Below are 22,668 nucleotides of genomic sequence, written 5' to 3'. Positions count from 1 at the left end.
TGACAAAATTGCTTCTTGCTATAGTTGAAAATTTGAACATCACAGTTGAAATATGGAGACTCCAGATTCCTAAATTATACAAAAGCACAATAATCTGAGCACACTGAAAACACTGAAGAATTTTAAAGGTGCTGGCAGTCATAAGTGACCATACATTTTCTTGTTATCGACAGGTGGCTTGTGTTCTATTTCTACTGTGGTGACAGTGCTGTGGTCAATGAAATCGAACGTTCCAGGCATGCCACCTCATCCTAAAATGTCTGAACTGGGAACCATCAAAGGGAACGACTAGAGGAACCCTGCAGAGGATGCCAGCTCGTTTCTATTAGGTAATGAATTGGTTAGAAAAACTGTTGAATGGAACTCATTTCCCCCCCTCTCTTGGCCAATGTTTCCCTCAAGCTCAGTTCTCCCTAGGGCAAGGGAGCAATGAGATTATCCACACTTTTGAAATAGCATGGTCCTTCTTCCCAGTGTTATGTGGTATCAAGTACAGGGCTGCTGATTTGAACCAAAGATAGCAGTGCTACCACTGCCTCAGGGAAGCTGTCAAACAACTAGGACTCTGTTAATAAATTCTCTGAAAATACCTAAAAATAATTTAAAAAAAAATCCCCCTCCTGGAGAGCCCACAGGGCCAATGGGGGCCTGGTAGGAAATCACTCTTCTGTGAACTGAAGCCAATCAGAAGGGCTGTGCGGGCTCAAATCAGGGTTTGCATTTCTGGCAAGGTGTCTAATACCCTGGTAGAATTCAGTGCCTGTACCATAGGCAACGCCACTCTTATACCAGTAGTACATGCAAGACTTTGCACATTGAAGCCGTCCTGTTTAACATCTGAAATGAAAGAGCAGTGAAGATCTTAAAAGTTGCTTTATTTAAACAAAACTGATGCCAACTTTTCTATCTATATACAAACATGTTTCAGAACCAGAGCCGCAGACACACAAACTGTTCACACGGAAACTGTAATGCTTGACATGTTAAGACAAAGTTTTGTTTTCTGCTCATAAAGACATTCACAGATTCAAAAGTCATTCTGAAGGCTGAAAAACACCATACCTTCATCTTCCGGGTGGCTTATGTAAATTCTAAAGAATGGGGGATGGAACTTTGGAGGGTCAATACATTGTGTTTAGTGTGTGACCTATGATGGGGGCTCACAAAATGTTTTGGGCTGGAGATAAAATTTTGAATAAAATATAATCTACTGAGAGGACACTTACGAGACGGAGGCTTAAATTTTTTTCTTTTACTCTACTTGCCTATATCATAAATATAAGAAGATCCTTTCATTTATTTGGTCCCCCAAAGTAAGAAAAGCTAGCTTAAAAAATAAGTTTAAAATAATTTTATAAGTACTATCAACAAAATGTAGTGACTAGAGATCCTTCAAAGTCAAGGTAAGACTACAGACTTCTGTCCTTCTCCCTCCAACCCATGAGAAATGAAGTCCTTCCACACGCTTACCTACATGATAAACTTATGTCTAAAACTCTGTTGGAGAAGTCTGTCACTTTCGCCTCTCCCATACTTAGGGCTTCCAGGAGCCCTCTGAGTTCCTCAACAAGGACTGTAGTTAGGAAAATCCCCCAAAGGCTCGCTACATATTCTGCTCATTAACTCCAGCTCCATACAAACACTAGTTATTTTAGCTAAGACTTGAAAACAGCAGCTGTTGCAGCAGAATGTGGAGATTCTGTTGACGCCGATCTGTGGCAGCTCTTGGTCATTGGGGGGGGTGAGGGGCCGTGCGGCAGTGAGGTAGAGAAGGAGCGGATCCCACAGCCCCTCCTGCCACAGCACATGAAGATTCGAGTTTGAGCTGGAGGGTCACCAGTCTGCGACACAGATCAGACCTCAGAATGCTTTGTATCACGTGGCCGCCGAGCACCAAGCATGACTACATGCCACAGTACGGTGACCCACAGGGGCTGTTAGTCTCGTTTGCTCATGGGATTCAGGTCCCACCATTTACTGTGCTTTCATTTTCTAAAAATGAGATGAAACCATTGTAAAAATGTTCTTTCAAAATAAATTATTTCTAGAATATAAAAGCTTTATATTTCCCCAGCTCATGTATCATTATAAAATAGGAAATCAGAAAATTAGCTGTTGCAATTTGCATATGGTAAAAAATATTTATATGTGTACACATATAGACACATATATAAAAATGCAATTTTAAATTAAAATTATCAATTAAGAAAATGATCAGGCATAGAATTGTACCTAAGAAAAGCCAAGTGTGTGTAATGAAAACGAGCTTAAAAGGAGTGGCCCACCTGTGAGAGGATAAGCTAAGACTTGTCCCCTGAAAAGGCAAAGTCAGGAAGTCCGATTACCCAGGGATTAGAAGTCACCATTTTCAGATCTAACCACCCCTCCCCACTCACAGCATCCATCACGAAGTCCCTAAGGATGCATACTCTCAAGGTCACTGGCTGGTGACTGGGCCACCTGTGCTAGCCATGGTTAGTGCCCTTTGCCCGAGCTGCTTTTGCCCAGGAAGCCCTACCTATGTAAGAGAGAAACTTTGTCCTAATGTGCAAAGGTGCCTTGTAGATTAGTAGGTCTCATCCCCTCTTGGTGGAGGGGAAGTCCTCCCAGGAAATGTAAGCAAGAGAGAGAGAGGAGCATCTGTGGCTAAACTAGGAGCAGCCTGTTCCTATCACTAAAGACAAGGGTAGTGTTCTTAAGGCCTCCACGGACAATTGGGATCCTCTTTCCATGTTGTTGGCTCCTGCAGCTGCTAGTGTTCATGAGGAAAAATGTTCACGGAGACTAGGCCCCAATGAGGGCCTGCTCAGGAACAGGCAAAAGGAGAACAGATCTGGCCTGAGGAGCAGACCTACAGTCCTATGCTCAAGAGCATGCTGGCATCCCCTGGGGCTTTGCATGGGTCCCCAGGTGAAAAGTCAGTCACAGCAGACCCTTCACAGCCTGCTTTCACGTCCACCTGGAATGGCACCACTGAGGCTAATCTGTTTTTAATGAAATTGCTCCTTCACATTCTAAAACGGCCATTTATGATTGGTGGAATTCGATTCAAAGAACAGGTTTAACATATTTTCCTTCTTTACCTAAAACAAAAACAAAACCAATTACATATTCTCTACCCAACTATTATCAATCAAGGTATTTTAAAAGCAAGCAAAAGCTAACTACTAAAATCTGTCTTTTCTTCTCCTAATGACTGTTGCTGATACATGCCCAGTGAAAGTAAAGCTCGTGGCTCTGCAGGGCGTGAGCAGAAGCCAGTACTCACAGTGGGAGGGGTCAAGCACAGCACTCTAACCAGATTTAAGGTGATCGACCCATCGAGTAGAAAAATGTAATTTCTACTATGTAGCAAATATTCTGGAAGAGTCAAAGAAAAATCAAAGTGGATGTGTGCACCAAGACAGGTTTAACCCCTCAGCAGCATTTATCTAAAAAGTGTGTCAATCATAAACCTGCCCCTCTAAATGGATTATGAAAGATGTGTCTACTCAGAAAAATAAGAACTAAGCAAGAAAGGCCTTAGATCCCACTGAAAACCTGTGGAGAACATTACATCCTTTCAAAGGAAAACAGTAGAATTTCAGGGCCTCCCACCATTCCCTGGTCTAGCCACAGTGCTCAGGTAAGGACAGGACTCTCACCCTTCCTATGGTGACTCTAAGGAATAAGCAACTCCCTTTCTTCTACTGCATCAAGGGTCTAAGGTGTGACCCTAGCCATGAAAACTAGAAGGAAATAAAATTTCAAAGACTAAGTTTCACTCATTTGCCCTTTGAAGAAAGGACATCCCAGTCTCTGGTGGCTTCTATCAAATGCCGCTGGCCATGACTCATCCACTCTTCCTGGTCTTCGTAGAGCCGCCCACAGAACCAGCACTTGAACACACACTGGGCAGGGTCGTCCGGCAATGAGCCCACCACCTGGTAGTTGTTTTTATGAACCTTCTTCAGTTTCATTTTCAACATCATCTGCCTCTTCATGTGGTTCGTTTCTGCCACATTCTGGTAGGTCAGCCGCATATGGTACCGCCGGACACCCAGCTGACACCTAGTCCTCTCAGACAGGACAACCTTGAGGACGTTGCCTTTGTACTTGTTGATTACCTTCATCACATTGGTCACTTCGGGGGAGTCGACGTCAGGATGGTTTAACACGATGACAGGCTGGTTCCGACGGGGACATTTAATCAACTGATCTGGTTTGGCAGCTATGAGTCGCAGCTGCCTTGCCACCTGAAAAAAGGAAGGGTCTTTGAAATAGCGGCTGGGATTGGCCTGCATCTTGTTCTTCTTCTTGGCTGAGCTCACTTGCTTGGTTTTATTCTTGCTTACAGTTAGGTTTCTAGAAACTGGCCTTCCTTGCCTGCTTGAGTCACTGCTTCCTGGTACTGTGCTGTACACAGGGATGATTTTCTTAGGAGTGACACTGCAGATGGGGTCCTCTTTTCTTGATTTGGGCCGAAGAGATGTCTCCAGACTCGGGGACAAGTCTGCTGGTCCACTTCTGCACGGCAAAAGCTGGGAACCTGAGCCTGGTTGTTTCACAGGGCAGAATGGAAGTGTTCCTGCTAACTGGGCTTCACTGCAGGGGATGCTGACAGGTGTGTCACAGGTAGCCTCTATGATGCGAGCATCTTCAGAAGAGTTAAGGACCCTCAGCACAGCCCCTTTGGGGATCAGCACTGGAGTAGCAACAGGAGTCTTTCTGGTCACCCTGCTTTCCGTTTTCCCGTCATTAGCACTGACAAACGGGGGACACATTTGCTGCGGAGCATGCTGTCCACTGCCAGTAATACTGTCCTCGTTCTGAGGTTTTTGCAGAGGACCCACAGAAGGGCCAGGACCAGTAAGGGACCCACTCATTTCTTGAATAGCCTTGGGAGTTGCTTTTGAAGTCAGCTTGGGTGCCTGCCCAATGGGACGTCGCTGAGGACTACCGGCAGACAAAGAGGAAGGCTTGCCACAAGACTCGATTAGCTGCGCTATCTTTCTGCGCAGCAGTTCAATGGACTTTATTTTGGTTGTTGAACTATTCCATTTAATGCCCTCTGGCACATTTTCAGATCCAGAGCTCAACGAAAACACTGACGAGATGATTGGGCCTTCAAACGCATTACCTGCTGTTTCAGAAGTCTTGGGCAGCACGGGCCGACCGCCAGGCTGCTGGGACCTCGTTTTGTCTTCCCCAGCAAAGTTTATGTGTAAATACTCTTTTTTCTGCACAGAGGAGACCTGGCTTGTACTTCCCACTGCTTTGCTTTCCATCGGTTTGTCTTCGAGCTTCCTGTCAGAGGAAACCACTGTTTCAGGACGACTAGTCCTATTCCTGGCTTCTAAGTCATTTTCACCTAAAGGTAGCAAGCCCTTCTCTCCAGAGAAGGAAACCTTTGAAGACAACGAGGCGAGCGGAAGGAGCTGCTGGGAGTCACTGCGGGAACCTCTTCCGTCTTCAGCAAAAGCAGCAGCTGCTTTCGTCAAGAAGCGGCTCACTGTGGCTCCAGGGCCATAGGAAACACTACTTTGTACAGAGGCTGGAGAATGACTTTTTACCGAAGCTGAAGGAAGGGCTCTAGGTGGACACAAACTGTGAGACTTCTGTAAATCTTTAATTGTATCGGGACCGAGGAAAGAGTCTTGGTGACTGTGTATACCAGAATTGGGCATGAAAAAATTGCAAGACTTCACCCATTTCACATTTTTAAGCTGTTTCTGAACCAAAGAGTGCAGACGGTCAAGGCCCACAAACTCTCCAGCATTCCCTTCCATTGCTAGTGACCTCGAGGCTTCTGTGGAAAGCACTTTTGTCTGTCCCCCCGAGCCCTTCTCAGTAGTCGTGCACTCAGACACACCTCCATCTCCTCTGCTTGTTTCGAGGCGGGAGTTTTCTTCCAACGGAAACAGTTTAAGCACGAGCTGCTGTGTGCCATTGACCACCTTCACGTCCATCAACTGGGCTAGACAGTTGGTGGGGACCACCAGCTCTGAGGGTGCCATTACAGTCAGCGGCAAACCTGGCTGCACAGGTTCCTTGGAGGGGGAAAGCACTTCCACCTCAACATTCTTATTCCCCAGTAGGCTCACCTCCCTTGGCTCACACAGGGTCACTTTGTTGGGAATACACACTACATCTTTTTGATACTTCTTTAGCTCAGGTAATAACATCATATTGTGTGTCTTGTCTTTGCTAGCATGGAGAGAGAACCGAGATAGCTGGTCTGACAACTTGTTTTGGAAGGCAGCCCTGGGACTGGGGGCCTTTGAGAGTTCCATGCTCTGCTTTGAAATGTTGGTTCTCTTGGGCTCCAGTTTGGCTACAGTTTTGAATGGCCGTTTGGCACCAGCCCGCTCGTGGACCCTCCTCCTGTGCTTGACAATGTAGTCGTTGCGAATAGCACCATAGTCGCAGTACTCACATCGGTAGGGGAAGATGCCTGTGTGCTTCACCAGATGCCTCTGAAACTCCCCTTTCGTGTAGGAGATGTAGCTGCAGTGAGAACAGATGAACTTGATCTCCTCGTGTTGCAGAGTGTGTTTTCTGTACTGCAGCGGGTCCTTTGTAGAGAACCGACATTTATCACAGTAGTATTTGCCTGGCTTGAAGTTCCTAACCTTAAATTTATTTACAGGACTTGAGATGGTTTCCGTTTCATTTCTGATATGAGCGGCCCCGGCGTTATTGTTCACAAAATGCAGCTGGGTAGGCACCGCTCGAAGGCTGCATTTAAAGCAGACATAAGTGTCTTGGCCTTGCCCAGGGCCCTTCCTCAAGTCTTGAGTGGGGATCTTGTGAATACTTTTGCACTGTACACAAGTAGCAATGGTCATTGTGGCAGCCTCTGCCTCTGAACCTTGGTACAATAGGGTTTGTGCTTCCTGTCTCTCTGGCCGAGTTGCTCTATTAGGTTGTTTGGGGGACATGGTCAAGGAACTGGGTCCCCCATTCACTTGTGTGGTATACAGTTGTTCTCCAATATCCTTCATCTCCCTTAACTGCATATGCACATTGCAAACTGAAACTCAGAAAGACGTCACTCAATGAAACCCTCCTCGGATGGGCATCCTTCCACACACAGGGACTGGTGGAGCAGCAGGCACTTCTTGGTGAATACTTAATGATCAATCACGTTTTGTGTCCTTTCACAGGATGTGTGAGCCACACTATGACTGCTTTCAATTCTGTCTCCAGGCAACACTACAAGAGAAAAAAAACCATAAGGCATGATCAGTACAGAGGCTCAAGGGTTAGCTAAGCCGCCACCACTTCCACTGTGTCGTAATGGCTTGGTGGACACAATCTCCACAGATACCAAACTACCTCACTGCAGCAAAAGAAACACAACCATGCTGGCAAGCCTAAACTAAAAACATTCTCTAGCTCAGGTGCTTAGAAATCTCTCTGGACCAACCATGAGCCTGAGCCACCTGGAGGAAGGACATTAGCAGTAGCTCAAGGTCACCTTTGACAAGGGAATGCTTCGTTTAGTTGATGTGAGTACGTTCTCACAACTTCGTAGGTCGCTTCAGAAGCCTTCTACAAGCTTTCATATAAGCTCATCATAAGGAGATGCCAAGTCAGGATGCATGTGTGACTTACCAAGTGGTTGAGCAGGGCTTACGGCTGGCCGTTCACATATGCACCTGCGATATGGCAACTCTGACTCGCACACTCGCTCTGCTTCCACAAGAGAAGCCAACACCACTGACTCACACAGTGACTTCTTTAGCATCTTCGGTGGCCTCCGCCAAGTGCTAGGTGCTCTGTCTGTGAGCTGGAGGGCAGTGATCAAGAGATGCCTCAAAATAAAATCACACTTGGCACCAGCGCTGTCAGCCTGGTGGGAGAGAACCCATTCCTGAAAGTTGTTCCTTGACTGACAGATATTCTACGACACGGATACACGTGCAATGAATTTAAAAATGCTTAAAAATGGGCAAATCACTGTCTTCCCCTTATGAAGCCCACATTTGGGAGAGGGGTTCATTTGTTTAGTTGTTAAATGGTAGTTTAAAAGGAAAAAGCCAAAATTGGTAAAGAAAAAAAAAAAAAAAAGTAAAGAGGATAGGAAGAGCTCATGTAAGGAGGGTGTGGGGCTGGGTGGAGGGAGGACATCCAGACCTGTGGTAGCCAGGGACTGAGTTCTATGGGGGTCCAGAAAACAGGATGTGTCAAGCAGAGAGAAGGCAAGATCTGTAGGAAGTGGGCCTGGGGTACTTGGAGAATCAGTTGAGGTGGGGGATGTAAGATGGTCAGAATGGGACACAGGGCAATGGCTCCTCCTGTGTATGTGACAGAGAGCTGAGAGAGAGACTGGATCAATGCAGTGATATGCTCTGATTTACACCCCGACAACAGCATCCAGCTGACCTGGGAGGACTAGAGTGTGTGTCGGTGGGCTATGATTTCTTAAATTAGAACAGGTGAAGGAAACATGTATCTTCTAAAACAAGTTCTTCTATCTCATGCACATGTTACACAGTGGTTGTGAGTATATAATGTATAGACACTCTTCTCAGAAGATACAAACTAGGAGCCCAACAACACTTCTTGCTTGGAGTCTACTGGAAGCTGGTCTTTCATGATCTTAAACAAACAAAACTACCATCGTTTGAGCAATTTTCCCCATGTTTCTACCTAGCAATGAGGACCAAGGACACTTCTTCATGAAGCCACAGAGCTGCAAGGATGATTGTCTCCACAGGGAAGGAAGCACACAGACACTCAAGGATTTGGTGATAGGCAGGAAAGTGAGGGAGAACCAGCAGCTCCTTCTGACACAGGATGGTCAAGAGCTACACAAAGCCAGTCTGAAAGGTCAGCTCAGAGTAGGCACAGGCCTCTCTGCTGCACTCAGATGTGGTATAAAACCCTTTAAAAGGAAGCTTTGAAAAACACTGGAGATCCCACATTAAGGACAAGTTGTGACTGCGTGTAGTCTTCTCCTTCCTGTCCAGCTCTGGTGAATGATGGTTACCTCCACCCAAAGCAACTATCAGCATATAGCCAAGCCCCGACACCAGATGCAGCATCAAGGAGACAAAGGCCTGGGGAGTTGGGGTGGCAAGTGCTGTCTGACCCCTCCAAGTTCAAGCATATATGTATGCCAGAGGACCGTGACTTGTACAGGACGCATGAATGCTCCAAACTGGCAGCAGGGACCAGGCTTTCTACTCCACTGTACCCTGGTGTGGATGGAAAGAGCCCTTCCAGGGACATCAGTAGGAGAAGTAGTTATACTGTTTACTTCCCAGTTCTCTAAACTGACACATGTGAAAGGAGACAGGGTGACCCTAGAACTCTTGCAATGCACAAAGTGACCTCAAGCAGTGACCTATGTGCATGTGTTCTCTCATCTATAAGACAAAAGCCTGGATTAATTAGGTTTCTAAGCCTGAGGCTGTTGGTCTCTGAAATAAGACTTTATAATTTAAGAACACGAGTATCTTCAACATGTTCTCCCCAGCAATTTCATGCAGATGCCATTCAGTGCCAGAAGGGCCTGGACAACCACAGGGCCATAGAATGCAGAGGCTGAAGTGAGGGCATAGAGCTCACGCCCAGTGGTCCTGAAGCGCGGAGGAACCTAAGAGCCATGCAAATGCAGACATTCCAGGGGAGAGGGGGCTGTTAACACATCACTGGTTAAGGCACCAGGTAACCCTGACAAGTCTGCCTACAGTTGGAACTGCTAGCTTCCAGACTCTGAGTCCTTTAAACACTCCCACCTTTGGCATACTGGCTACTCTAAGCCCCCCAGTCCTTCCCTCTTCAGGCAGAATTTTGTTTTCATTGCCAACAATTCACCCCGAAATAGAAATGAGGCTGCTTCCCTGGAACCCCCCTTCCACTCTGTCTTGCAGGTAAACAAAGGAGCAGTCTTGATGGGCCCAGCTAGTAATCTATTGCCAGGCAGTTCTTGGTTCTCAGTTTGGTCCCAAAGGTCTGCACCCAATCACTATGGCGATGGCTACTCCCATCGACCAGCCTTAGAACCTTATAACCCCGGGCAGCGGTGGGGCTGGTGCTGCACTAAGGTAAGCACTTGCCCTGCATAGCTTGCTTACTGATGGCTTCAACGTAGAGCCTCATTACACGAGCATTAACTATGAGCAGTTACCAAAGAACCGCACCTACAGAGCTCCCTTCAGGTTTTCACATCTCCACAGCCTCGAAGACTCAAGAAGGAAAACCCTTTTACCATGTTTTTGCCCAGTCCCTTCACATCCTGGAGGCTCTCAATCCTTTCAAATGTTTAAATGGATTTAGCCAGCAGGCTCATGACCGTTAGTAAGAAGCAGAGAGCATCTTGAAGCGGTGTTCCAGATAATCAGGCTGGCTCCGAGTGGCTGAGGAGCAATGGGGTCCTGTGTTAGCATCTCTGCAAAACCATCTAAGCAGTTACATATGCTCCCTAACTTCCAAGGGGGTTACAACCCACCGAAACCCGAGACTATCCTAAGTGAAACACAAATTCAACACACTCGCCTACAGCACGGCATGACACTGCCATAGCCCATTTTCCAACTCAGAATGCTCACATTAGCTAGCACGCAGCTAGACAGTTTACATAAGATAACCAAGTCATGTCATTCTTCAATACAGTTAGTTCATGGTACAGTACTGATGGCTTACACTGGTAATAGCATGGCTGGCCACGAGCTCCAGGTGGAGGCTGCCACCCGACATCACAAGAATGCTGTGCTGTATATGGCCAACCTGATAAAAGGTCAAGAAACAAACCCGGAAGTATTATTCCTGCTGACCCCACACGCACACTTCCTTCTGTATGTGAAGTCAGAGTCCTAGGAGGAACAATCGCAAGTTGGAGACAATGTGTATTTTAAATTAAGGACAGGCATGAACGGGAGACTCGAGACTGATCACTCATCCTTGCTGAGAGAAGCCGGACATCTAGGCCGTAAACCATTTCAGTGTCTTGTACACTTTGAGACTATCCTCAGTACAATACCGCTGCCTCCCGTCTCATGGTAGAGAAGAGGCGGGGTTTCTTTAAAGTCCTAGCTGACCTTTGCAACCTGTGTGGCTAGGAGCAGGACAGCACACAGCTCCAGTGTTAATACTCCGAGGGGAAGAGAAGTAGCAGCAGCAGCATGGGAAATGAGATGGACATGAGGACACTTCTCAGGTACGGCCCATCTGAATGAGAGCATCGTTCCTTGCACACGAGTCTTTTGGTTCACACACAGCCCTTTGTAAAGCTGGATCCTTTGGCAAGTTACTATCGATGGACTGAGGGCTGAGGATGTCATAAGACACTGATGGCAGAGGGCTGTAATGCACTTAACACCAAAGGCACCCAAGACATCAGTGGCAGAGTTCACTGACCTCCAAAGTCACTGCTCCTAGGGCGAGACGCCAATTTTTTTTTTTTCTTTCTGATAACTCAGAAGGGCTAAGTACTGTGAACTTAATGGCCCAAAAGGAGATCCATTTAACATTGTTTGCTTTCTATAATCAATGACTTAGCAGCATATAAAGAGCTTTTTAATGGCAGAATTATCTATAGCAAAGCCAAAGACGACTGTCATGTCCACAAAGGAATAGTTCTGTGTGCCACACCCTCACTCAGCACTGAGGTAGGGGTGGGAGTGTACTTGCAATGCAATATGGGTAAGGTTTTTTATTTTGTTTTATGTTTTTAATTTTTTAATTTTGAGCTCACTTGTATTGATTTCTTATATACTTCCTGCAGGAACACAAGGGGAAATTTTAACTGGAAGATCTAGTTCACTGATGCTAAAAGCCAGCAAAGGCAGGAAAGTTTCTATTCACCATTAAGAAGGAAGCATATGGCTTCCTAATGTTTATTAGTGTTCAATAGGTCAGAAAGGGCCAAGTGTGTAAGACCAGCTCTCCCATTATCATTCTAGAAACAATGCAGGGTTTTAAATGGCAGTGCCAACAGTTGCTGGTGTATGACCTGAGGCACACTGCTCGCTCCCTGGCCTACGGCACAGGGTTGGCAGTAAGGGTAACCAGCAAAATGCCAGTGAAAGGTATCAGGAAGGTGGGTGGTTCACCAGGTCTCATTAGATGTTACTTTACATTTTTAATGAAGAAAATATGCCAAGCATAGGTTTCTCAGCTGCCTGGTTACGGCTCTTTTTAGAACACAGTTGAGTCTCCTTTTACATTTAAACACTGTTTTGTTTGGTTGTGTAGTCAAGACTGACCCAACTAGAAACTAGTCAGCCTCAGCGGTAACAGGGCAGTAGTCACCGTGGGAGAAAAGACACTGCTGGACGCACACTGCCCTTTGGCAAGTGACTTCTCTCTCTTCACTGTCCGGCAAGGGACAGTGCACCACTCACAAGCTGTATCTATACTCCTGTTTGTGACTTATCTCAGTCGCACCCTCAGTGAACCCTTTTAACACTATTTGAGACTATAATGGCTAGTGGCCTGTAGCTAAGACTGGACGGGGAAGATGCCAGTATTAGACTTACAAACAGCATATCATCTTCCGGACCTTTAAATAAAACCTGGGCAAGTGCTTCAGTGACTCCAAATCAGAACTGAGCAGACGGGAAAGCAGGCCTAAACGGGTAGTGTCAGCCATTCAGTGGACTTTTCAAGCCGAACCGTCTTGCACTCAGGAATGATTAAGGATGACTATTACCTTGATGACAAGAAGCATGTCCAAATGCCACTGGAAAAAAAAAACACACACACACACACTGTCCCCAAGGAAGGTCTCACTGTCTTCTGAAAGCAGGTATATTGTGGGGGCAACAGAACAGAAGGTGTGACAATCTGATTGTCTGCTTTCTCGGGGACTGCAATTTAAGCGTGCGGAGCCTAGGACCTTGGGAAACCAATGACAAGGGTCAAAGGGCAGGTAGGCCTTTGGCTTGCTAGCTATCTAGCCGTGTGATTTTAGACTTTTAACCTAACTTAGCCCGAGTTTCTGCAGTAGTAAACAAGGATAATTAACCATGTGGCTGAATGAAAAGAAATCTACATGCCAAGTAGCTAGTAACAGAGAGCCTGTCTTGTCAGGAAATGCCAACAGTTTGGTAAGACTTCTTTAAGTGTTAGGGTCCAGTAAAGCTCCACCGAGACGCATAACTGAAAGGTCCACACACAGAGGCCTTGCTCAGAGGCTACGAGCTCCCACGGTTAATAGAGAAAGTGGCTATGCAGAGAGAGCATCAATGGCCTCTACACCAGAAAACAAAGAACGGGATTTATTCTATGGGCCAGTTCTTCCAACGGTTTATGAGAAAAGAAAGAGTAAGACTAAGGCTGGATCCTTCGAGTTCCAGGCTTGCAATTTCAATGTGAAAAATAAGATCATTAATGAGCAAATATGCTTGTGAACATTAGATAGGACACACGAGGTACACACACGAGGTACGTACACACACACACACACACACACACACACACACGAGGTATTACAAGTAGTAGGTATAAATTACAGATTTGAAACATTCAAAGGGCTCAAAGGTCTCTGAAGATATTTAGTATGAACACATTTTTGTCTTCCCCTCATTCCCTTTTCAGCCTCAAAGAAAACCCCCAAAAATTTGTAGACTAGTTTAATAGGAGAAATCTTTCCTTCTACGATGGGGAACCGAGGCCTTGACTCTATTAAGGGAAACGTGGTCTGGATAAGCCCACGGTGTTTAAAGGAAGTTCCTTAGGGGCTTTGAAAAATGCTCCTTCCAGGTACCCATTTCTCAAAGACTTGTGTTTAACTGAGGTGATGGCAGGGCAGAAACCATACATAAGTCTACAGGGCTTTAAAAATGATTCTTGTATGCGATTCGGGCTGGGAACCACCTGAATTACAGGCTCAGGAAAGTGTGGGGGTGGCAAGAAAAACTGTCACTCTGCAGACTTCACAGTGGAGGTGGGGGTAGGCCACTGCCTTTAGAGTAGTTTGGTGCCTCAACATGTGAGAGTCAAGGCCTTGCCAGTGCTCAGCAGCTCTACCTTGGGAACACCAAGGTCTCTGAGAGGTGTAGAGCTCGGCAATCCTAATGTCCCTGCTCTCCCACCACTGTCTGGGCACGGCTAAGTACAAACAGCACAGATGAGAACTGTGCTAGTCCACCCCTGTATGGGTTGCTGTCCCTAAGGAGTCTGAGTGGAGCCAGAAGTAAAGGGCAAATTCAATGTGGATCCTGTTATGAGGAAGTGGACCAGGGTGCTCTCAACAGCTGGCCAACTGCCGATGCCATAGCACCTTGGCCTTAGTCATGAAAGGGTGCCTGTAATGGTCAAACATGGTCCTAGACACTCTTTGAAACAAAACTTCAATTACCTGCTTCTTTTAAAACCGAAGGGCCGGGAGACGGTATGTGGCTTTTCTAGGTCACACTGAGGTGGAAAGTGGTGGCAGGCAGCATCCAGTTAAAACTTCGTCTTGTGAGCTGAGGTCACAGCCAGGATTCCTGGCCTCTTGGGCACTGCTCGTCCAGGCCCAGAAGTCAAGTGTGTGGTAAGTCTCTGGCTCTTATCTTCCCGGCCTTATTAGCCACTGAGCACCACACGTCTCAGGACTTCGGGCCGTGGTGTAGACATCTAGGCCCAGAAGCCAGGGCTGCGCCAACAGGCCTGCAACAGAGTCAGACACTTGGGTGTGAGTCTGGGGTCTGCAAGGTATGGTCTCTTGGATATACTTATTGTAGGAAAGACAAAACAAATCAACCTTCAAAACACTTCTCATGGCAGCCAGTCTAAGCTTAAAAAAGGGGTTCCTAGGAACTGAAATGAAATGGAGGGCTCTCTTGCTGGAGTGGGGCACACTGACTCAGAATCCTTCTTAGGCTACCCTGTGCCTCTCACTCCCACCCACGAAGGGACAGTCTGGGTTAGATAGTCTCCAGCTATTTTTCTGTAGGCAGCTGGGTTTGCAGGGGAGCAGCAGCGTGCAATGGAGATCAATGACAGCCTAGGAACAATCAAGGCTGGGCAAATCCTCACTGGAAAGGCCCCCACTTACCACAGTGATCAGCAGACTTGGCCATGAAAGGCCCCTGCCATTGCACTGGCTCAGAGGATACGGGAGTGGGTGAAGAAAATGGCAGCCTTTGCAGTGACAATTATTAACCTGTTCTTTGTTCTGACTCTTGTACAAACACTGTTTCAGACCCTCTTACTTAAAGGCAGATAGACAAGAAAGACAATATAGGTTTCTTTAAGTTTTTTTTTTAAAATCAAGGGGTGACATCTGAGAGGAAGCCAGCAGAGAAGACAAAGCCCTCCTTTACTCTCCACTGGGTAGCAGCACAACAGGGCTGGATACATCAAATGCCCCTGTCAGGGCTAACATAACAGATCCAGGGTAAAAACATATTTTAAATAAATGCATGCCTTTGATAAGGATACTGCCTACAATTTAAAAAGCCGAATATGACACTCCAAGCATATAAATATTTCTGGGCTTCCAGAATCCTTGGCAAGGGCATACTCTTCTGTATAGTCCTGGGCTGGGCTTAACTTTGTATGTGTGACTTAGAGGGACTGGGGCACCTTCCCAAGCTAGATGGCTGCTCTTCTGTAGCAAGTGTTGCAAGCTACTGGTGTGCAGGGAATTTTCTTCGAAGGTGATTTCAATTCTAAACTTAAGGTGCGATGTTTTAGGACCCCAAACACAACACCGAGTTTGGGTTGGTAGGCTATTTTTTCAATAGGACAATGTGCTTGATGGTTCACTTTTTAAAAAATGATTAACTATTGTTGGTATCCTATTGTTTTTAAGAATAGAAGTAATTTAAAGGGGTAGGTCAAATATCCAACAAACACAAGGGGAGTTTGAGAATTCCAATCTTTTGGTTTTCCCTTTTCGGGTCATAAACTTTGTATTGGTTGTTTCTCTTCTTCTGTACCCTTTCCCTAGCCTTAATCTGCACCCAATCCCTCAACTCCAGGCAACAAGATCTGCGATGATGAAAGACTGCGATGGAGCTGTTCTGCAAAAGGTGACATCAAGACTCATCCCACCCAGAATCAGGTCTTCTGTGGACAGGCCCACCCCGACACCCGCTCCAAAGACAATGCCAGCGTGGTCCTCAAGTTTATTGTTGGCGCGCTCGCAGGGATGCACGCTTTCCCGGGCGAGGCCAGGGCGCCTTCTGGCGCTGAGTGAGGTGCGAGTGCGAGAGCTGCACCGTCGCGTCCCCTCAGGGCCGGCCGGTCACAGATGGGGTGTCTTCCAAACACTGAAAGCCAAAGCCGCGTCAAGCCGGCCTCGGAGGCCGAGAGGCTTTAAAAATGGCCTCCTGACGACACTTCCTGCTCGGGGCCGAGGCATCATTTAAAAAGCCGGCTCAACCGCCCGGCACGATGAGTCGCGGGGCTGAGCCGGCACTGCACAAAGGCCGCAGGGTGGGCCGTGGGTCTCTGACCCGATCCGTCTAACACAGAGGCGCGCACGCGGAACCGTGGAGCCACACCCCGCCTCACCCGCCCAGGTCCCCACCGCCCCGCACCACCACTCACCCGGACGCCGCGGCACCGCACGGTCCCAGATCCCAGTGGACGGACAGGCATCTAGACCGCCGGCTACCGCCCGCAGACCGCCGCCGCCGCGCCCGCTGTAGGTCCCTACCCGGGGGGCGGAGTCGGGCCGGCGGCGCGCGTGCGCAATGCGGCGCGACTGCAGCCGAGAGGCGGGCTCCTGAGGTTGCCCCTTCACTGCCTCTGTCTGGGCTGTGGGGTCTGAGGTTGGGGCGTTCGCACCCACTGGGTGCAGTGTTTGCATCGCTCTGTCCTGCACGCTCTGCAGCTTCCTTTGCAAAGAACTGAGTGCGCTTCTCTTTGGGGTCAACGGAATATCCATGGGTGCCCGGCCTTCAATGGGTCCTGCTGAGGGTGGATTTGGTGCTTGCCCTCAAGGAGCTTGAAGTCCTGCAGCAAGTAAGTGAAGCGACACCAAAGGGGCTCAAGTCTTCAGCCATTGCAGCTTCTTGGGGCGCCCTAGTGAAGGAGATGGGCCTGCAGCCCTAGGATTGGATACAGCTAGTTGCTGGGCCTTGGGCATGGAAGCTTCGACACAGTCATTTCTAAAGCTTAGGAAGATCATAATGAAGTCTGAGGCTTCATCTCGTGCACGTTGTGACAGTCAGCAGGGAAAGGCTTGACGGAGAGACAGAAGATGCTATGAGCTCATTTAGTGTGGGAGTTTGTGTCTACCTCCGAAGTTTCAATGATGTCTGCAGATAAATGGCCCTTTCACATTAGGTCTACGCCTACAGTCTACTGGATACAAGACAGCCCTAATATAGTCCCACTCTGAGGGAAGAAGGGAATCATATGGCCAGTGACAAAAATAAAACTGCCCCTCAGCAAGGGCAGATGGTTGCACGGGAGCAGCGTCCCTGTGAAGTGCAGATCATTCATGGACAATAGGCAGAAGTTTCCTTCAAAGCTCTGCAAAGAAAAGAAGCCAAAACTGGATTCCTGTTCCTTCCTCTGGGTGTCGGAGATCAGCTCCTAGATATCAGTTGTATGCTGGGAGGAGAAGCTGGGCTTTGGCGAAATCCAACCTGGATGAATGGAGTCTGGGAAGAACAGGTAGTCACAACGCCAGCTGCTAGGCAAGCCCCCAGCTCCTGAAAGAGCAGATGCTAGACATAGAAAGTCTGGGCAGAGAGTCTTTTCGTCGTTCTGTGAGACAGTGCTTTGACCACACCCTGATAAGTGATCTACCTACTCCTGTTTTCTCTTTCTCCTGATAGGTAAACCAAAGGACTCTCAGGAAACAAAAACAAATAGGTTCGAAGTTCAGTCTCCCTCAAGAGAAGGCTAATGATGAGTAGAACATTGGGAATACGTCCTGGTCATGTCTGAGACCCTCTAGTGACACAAGGAACCCACTCAGGAAAGTCAGTTATGCATCGGAGAACCAGAAGTCTCAGAGCTAGAGAGTTTTTGGCTCAAAGTGTTGTTTCCTTTTCATTCCCACCCATACATCACAGTCCTGCCTTTGAGTCACAGAGAATTGGTAGAAGGTTGCTTTTGGATTGACTGGAAGTTTCTGTGGAGATAGAGTTTTATAGGCCTGCTTCCTAGCCCACAGGAACCTTAGTTTCTCATGCAAAATCCAGTCAATGTTAGGACCTCTCCCATAGGCAAGCTGTCTGTGTTCAACAAGATAGTCTAGACCAGCGGTTCTCAACTTGTGAGTAATAACCCCTTTGGGGGTCCCATATTAGATATTTACATCGCAATTCATAACAAGTAGCAAAATTACAGCTATGAAATAGAAATAAAATAATTTTTACGGTTGGGATCACCACAACATAAGAAACCGGGTCAGATCATTAGGAAGGTTGAGAACCACTGGTCTAGACTGTCACAGTCCCTGACTCTTGAGAAGAGACTAATAACTCACAATTCTCAGAATCCCCAGGAAAGTGGTTTGCAAAGAAGGGAGAGGGGATATTTGCAGCTTGGGAAAGGGTCGGGCAGGGATATAGACTAGGATTCATGAAACCATGAAGGTTGAAGTGTTGCTCCCGTGGAGTCTTTTGATGGGGAAAAAGAAAGAATTAATCAGAAATTCTAATCTGTACACTTACGATGCCGCCATTCACAGCCTCTTCCCCACCCTCTAGAATACTTTGCCCAAGGTCTTTCTTGTCCAAGATCTCTTCTGATGTGGACTGAATTATGTTCTACAGAAAGATGCCGAAGCCCTCTGTCACGGTTCCTGTGAATGTGACCTTACTGGGAAATGGTCTTTATGCACATAACCACATTAAAATGAGGTTATTAGGGTGGGCCTTTGACCAATACAGCAGTGTCCTTGGAAGAAGAGGTCAAAAGGAACAAGGTATCTGGAAAAGGTCTGTGTATCAGTACACAGAAGACAGCATTGAAAACAGGCAGAGACAGGTTACATAGTCAGTCAATTGAACCAGCAATAGTGATCAGAAGCTGCAAAAGCCAAAAAGAACCCACTTCTCTTTAAAGTTTTGGAGGGAGCATGGTCCTGCTGATAGCCTGACTCCATCAGACTTATTTTGTCTGAGACAAGGACTCTATATAGCCCTAGCTAGCCTGGAATTCAATGTGTAGACTGGGCTGGCCTCTGACTCAGAGGAACCCTATGTGCCTCTGCCTTTCAGATGTTGGGATTAGAGGAAAATGCCTCCACACCTCCTACTTCTAACCTCCAGAAAGGCTAATCAGCTTTCTGTCACTCAGCGTTCAGAAACTAGCAGCCTTCCTGTTGTAACTGCCTCAGCTGTAGGGGAAGCCGTGAATGAGCCTGTCTTCGGATGCTAAGAGCTGAGAACTGCAGCCAGAGGAGGTTGCCTGACATTCCCTTTGGGCAGGGTTGTGGCTGCACAAACCTGTAAGGTAATGTATGCCAAGGGCCAAAGATACTGGATAGTCAGAAAGAGTGGGAAGCAGGAGGACGGGTGTCCGAGTTGTGTTTCTGGTGATCTGCAGATGAAACTTCAGCAGCAATGGGAGGAACCTGCATAAAGGCTCTGAAATGGGGGACAGGGAATGTGGGTGTCGGGAAGAGAAGGAAGAACAGTATGGATTTAACCCTTGCAGGTTCTTGAAAGGCATGCCTTCCGGAGTTCTTTGAACTGTGCCAAGAACACATGGTCTAAGAGGGCATCCATGAGCCTCTGCATCCTGTCTGCTTTGCCCTATCTCTGTATTTCTTTACTACACACCACACCAGCCAGTTTAATTTTCTCTAGTGGCCTCTGACACCCCTGATTAACACCCACATGACCCACATGATTAACACCCCAATGTCCCTTAGAAAAGAGCCAGTCTGTTGCACACAGGCCAGTGTATTCACACTAACGTTTCCATGTGGACACCATAAATCTCAGATGCTTTAAAACTGCGTACATCAAAGACCCACGGGAACAGCCTGCTCCACCTTTAAAAAAAAAATCGACATATTTCTAGTAGCTTCTTTCGGTGGTCGTAGTTTTACTCACCCTTGAAAGAGATACAAAGGCCCTTTCCGCCCAGGTCCTTAAGTTGCCACACCACAGACCTACTGCTCAATGGTAGCGACTTTTCTGTAAGTTGTGGGGAATAGGAGCTGTAGACTCTGTCCCCAGATATGTGACCCTGGGCAAGTTAGCTCGGGTCTTTGAGACATTCATTGTTCCTAGGAGCAGATTTTCCCTTGGGGATGTTCAGGCGTCGGGTGTGTGGACCACCTTCCGGCTGCCCTCTTCCGCTAGGACGTGGGGTTCCAGGCTCTCCGAGTGCATCCAAAGGTTCAACTCCTGGAGCTGCTGGAGCGTACAGTGACAGCCGCAACAGGCATGCGCGACCGATAGACGTTGTGGTGTGGCTCGTGCAGTACTGCCGGCAGCCTGGGGCGTCGTTGCAGAGCCTGTGCTCCAGGCTCCTAGCTGTAGAGTTCCATCAGCTACTTAACCAGCCCTACTGCCCACTGCTGCGAGGATCCGAGCCTGAGACCCCTCTGTCTCTTCTGCTAAGTCCGAGCCGGAGACCAGACTCGTGGCTTTAGTTTTTCTAAGGTCCTGGAAGCTGAACATGCTTTGTTTGGGGATAACCCAGGACTCTGCTTGGAAGAGCTCCCGTGGCACTCCTCAGATCTAGGTTGGCATGCTATCCAAAGAGCATGCGATGAGCTCTCAGTGCCAGTTTCTGTTAGACTGGAGCTGCTGCCTCTGGGCTGTCAGTTCCTCGAAGATAAGATCTGTTTTTATTCGGGGAAGCCCTAGAATCTCTCTTGGTGATTGACATAGTGGGTTTCCGGGCTTCCCAGAGCCATCTGCATTCTTTAGAACAAGGATATGTGAAACATGGTGCATGATAGGGGCCCTCCTTGGATAGGGTGTAGGTCCAGAAGGCAAGGAGAGTGCACGCAAGGATAATGATGGTCATGGTGTTTATAGAAACTCAGTGAAATCTGTGCACAGCATGGGCTTTAGACAGCACAGGCACTTGTGGCTAGGGCTTTAGAGATGCAGGAGCTGGGCGGAGTATAGGGATTTGTAGGGAGGGGGGGTGGCGCTCAGGGCCAGGGATACAGGAAGATCTAGGCTTATCCCCAGGCTTCCTCTCACTGGTCATCAATCCTGCATCCAGAGTGGTCCTTCTACAGAGCTAACAGGCTAAATCAGTCTTCTGCCTACCTGTTGGTCCAGGACCCTGCAGTTTTAGGGCTGGGCCCACCGAGCCTTTTAAGTCAGTTCCTACTCTGCCCTCCTTATCCTATAAGTTTGCTTTCTTGCTGACTCCTCTCTGCACTACTGCGCACCAGACTTAGACTCCTGTTACCCGGCCCCACAGGCTTCTGACATGCTTTACTTTTGCCCTTCCAACCCTAACATCACCTTCTCAGAGGCTTTGCTAAACCATCATCCTGCCCTGCCCCCACCTTCCCATCCTGTGTTCGATGTTATTCATGAGTGTAACTGCTCACTTTCCTGTTCTTTTTTTCTCTTCTACAAAATAAACCACCACTGGTCTTGTTTAATCTTAGAGGCCCAATGCCTGGGTAGGAAAGCCTGGGACTTCTTAGGATCCTAAAACTTGAGTTGCCCTTTATAAATTGGAAAAAAAAAAATGTGGTCTGAGGCACCAAAGCACGCTCATGTTTGGTTCCAAGTCAGAACCTGACCTCCAAGCTGGTTCTGTCATCTGAGAGTTTCTTGTCTGAGGGAAATTGAGGGCAAAACATTTTTCTCCCTCAGGTTGTGGTGAGGGTGAGATGGGGGAAACATTTGTAGAAAATAAGGGAGCTGGTATTGAGAGCTGACTATGGTCCCAATACTGCCTGACTGTAGGAACCAACACTGCCCAGATCTTGGTTGTTTAAAAAGACAAAGGTTTATTTTTCTGTCTATGCTCCCTGACCACCGTGGATTGGCTAAAGATGCTGCTTGTTCACCTTTCATCCAGCGACAGGGCTGACGAAGCAGCCAGTGGTTGATGTGTGGCCAGCTGTTGCCTTAACTGAGTATCGACTCAAAACCTTTCAAATCACAAAGTACAAATGCCTTCTCACCTTCAATTGGCCACTGCCAGTCACGTGACCACGCAGTCTGTAAGGGGTGAAGTATATGTTGAGCATTCCCACAGTGTCTCTCCGTGATTACTGTGAGACATTGCACAAACCGGTGCAAAACTCAAGGAAGCTGAGTGTTCACAGATACGTAACCTGGAGGTTTTGTGGGCTCCCTTCTTTCTTGGCTGTAGTCTAATTCTTCTACCCTGTGACTGCAGAATGTATGTGTTGGTGAACAGGTCCTTCGGTGCTTCCCTGTTTTCTCTGAACAGTATATGCACAGTGCTAGATATTCTTGGATAGTAGGAGATCTAAGGCCAAAATCACATTTATTTTGCTCAACTTTCCTATACCAAACTCCTAGTACAATGGCTGGGGTGTTATGAATCTTTTGTGGACTGTCCTGCAAGTATACTTCATGGCACTAGAATTTATCTTTTTCATTTATTGGAAGCCCCCTAGGTAACTGTTGCTGTGATAAAACACCAAGACCAAAGTAACTTGGGAGGAAAGGACTTATTTGGCTTACACTTCCACACTGTTCATCACTGAAGGAAGTCAGGACAGGAACTCAAACAGGGCAGGAACCTGGAGGCAGGATCCAATGCAGAGGCCGTGGAGGGGTGCTGCTTACTGGCTTGTTTCTGCTCAGCTTGCTTTCTTATCGAACCCAGGAC

The 22,668-nt window shown here is 47.5% G+C and overlaps 1 protein-coding gene and 1 long non-coding RNA gene across 11 annotated transcripts in view; one reads left to right on the top strand and one right to left on the bottom strand.

Annotated features, from left to right (window-relative positions):
• Positions 1-856: 856 nt before the first annotated feature.
• Positions 857-20,079, bottom strand: Zfp518b (zinc finger protein 518B). 6 transcript variants are annotated; one of them, XR_005493343.1, is made up of 5 exons: positions 16,471-16,597; positions 14,291-14,583; positions 4,366-7,194; positions 4,107-4,235; positions 2,978-3,083 (listed from the first exon to the last, which is right to left on the bottom strand). XR_005493343.1 is itself a non-coding variant. In XM_039092820.1 (4 exons), the coding sequence occupies exons 3-4, from the start codon at positions 6,996-6,998 to the stop codon at positions 3,015-3,017; spliced, it is 2,961 nt and encodes a 986-aa protein (XP_038948748.1). In that variant the 5' UTR covers positions 6,999-7,194; positions 14,291-14,583; positions 16,471-16,597; the 3' UTR covers positions 857-3,014. The 6 variants fall into 6 exon arrangements, 4 of the variants coding, with proteins under 4 accessions (XP_038948748.1, XP_017454977.1, XP_008768453.1 ...); XR_005493342.2 differs by having other exon boundaries at positions 857-3,083; positions 3,645-7,194; XM_039092820.1 differs by having other exon boundaries at positions 857-3,083; positions 4,107-7,194.
• LOC120096632 (uncharacterized) overlaps positions 17,406-22,668 on the top strand; it is a 58,841-nt gene continuing 53,578 nt past the window's right edge. For 3 of the 5 annotated variants that reach the window (XR_010057565.1, XR_010057563.1, XR_010057567.1), the window contains exon 1: positions 20,290-20,577. This is a non-coding gene — a long non-coding RNA (uncharacterized LOC120096632). Of the gene's footprint in view, positions 17,545-19,100; positions 19,336-20,289; positions 20,578-22,668 lie in introns of those variants that run through there. The other 2 variants (XR_010057564.1, XR_010057566.1) reach the window with 2 other exon arrangements.

The sequence above is a fragment of the Rattus norvegicus genome, chromosome 14 (genome assembly GCF_036323735.1).
Source record: "Rattus norvegicus strain BN/NHsdMcwi chromosome 14, GRCr8, whole genome shotgun sequence".
Classification (NCBI taxonomy): Eukaryota; Metazoa; Chordata; class Mammalia; order Rodentia; family Muridae; genus Rattus; species Rattus norvegicus.
This window is presented reverse-complemented; position numbering and strand designations above follow the sequence as displayed.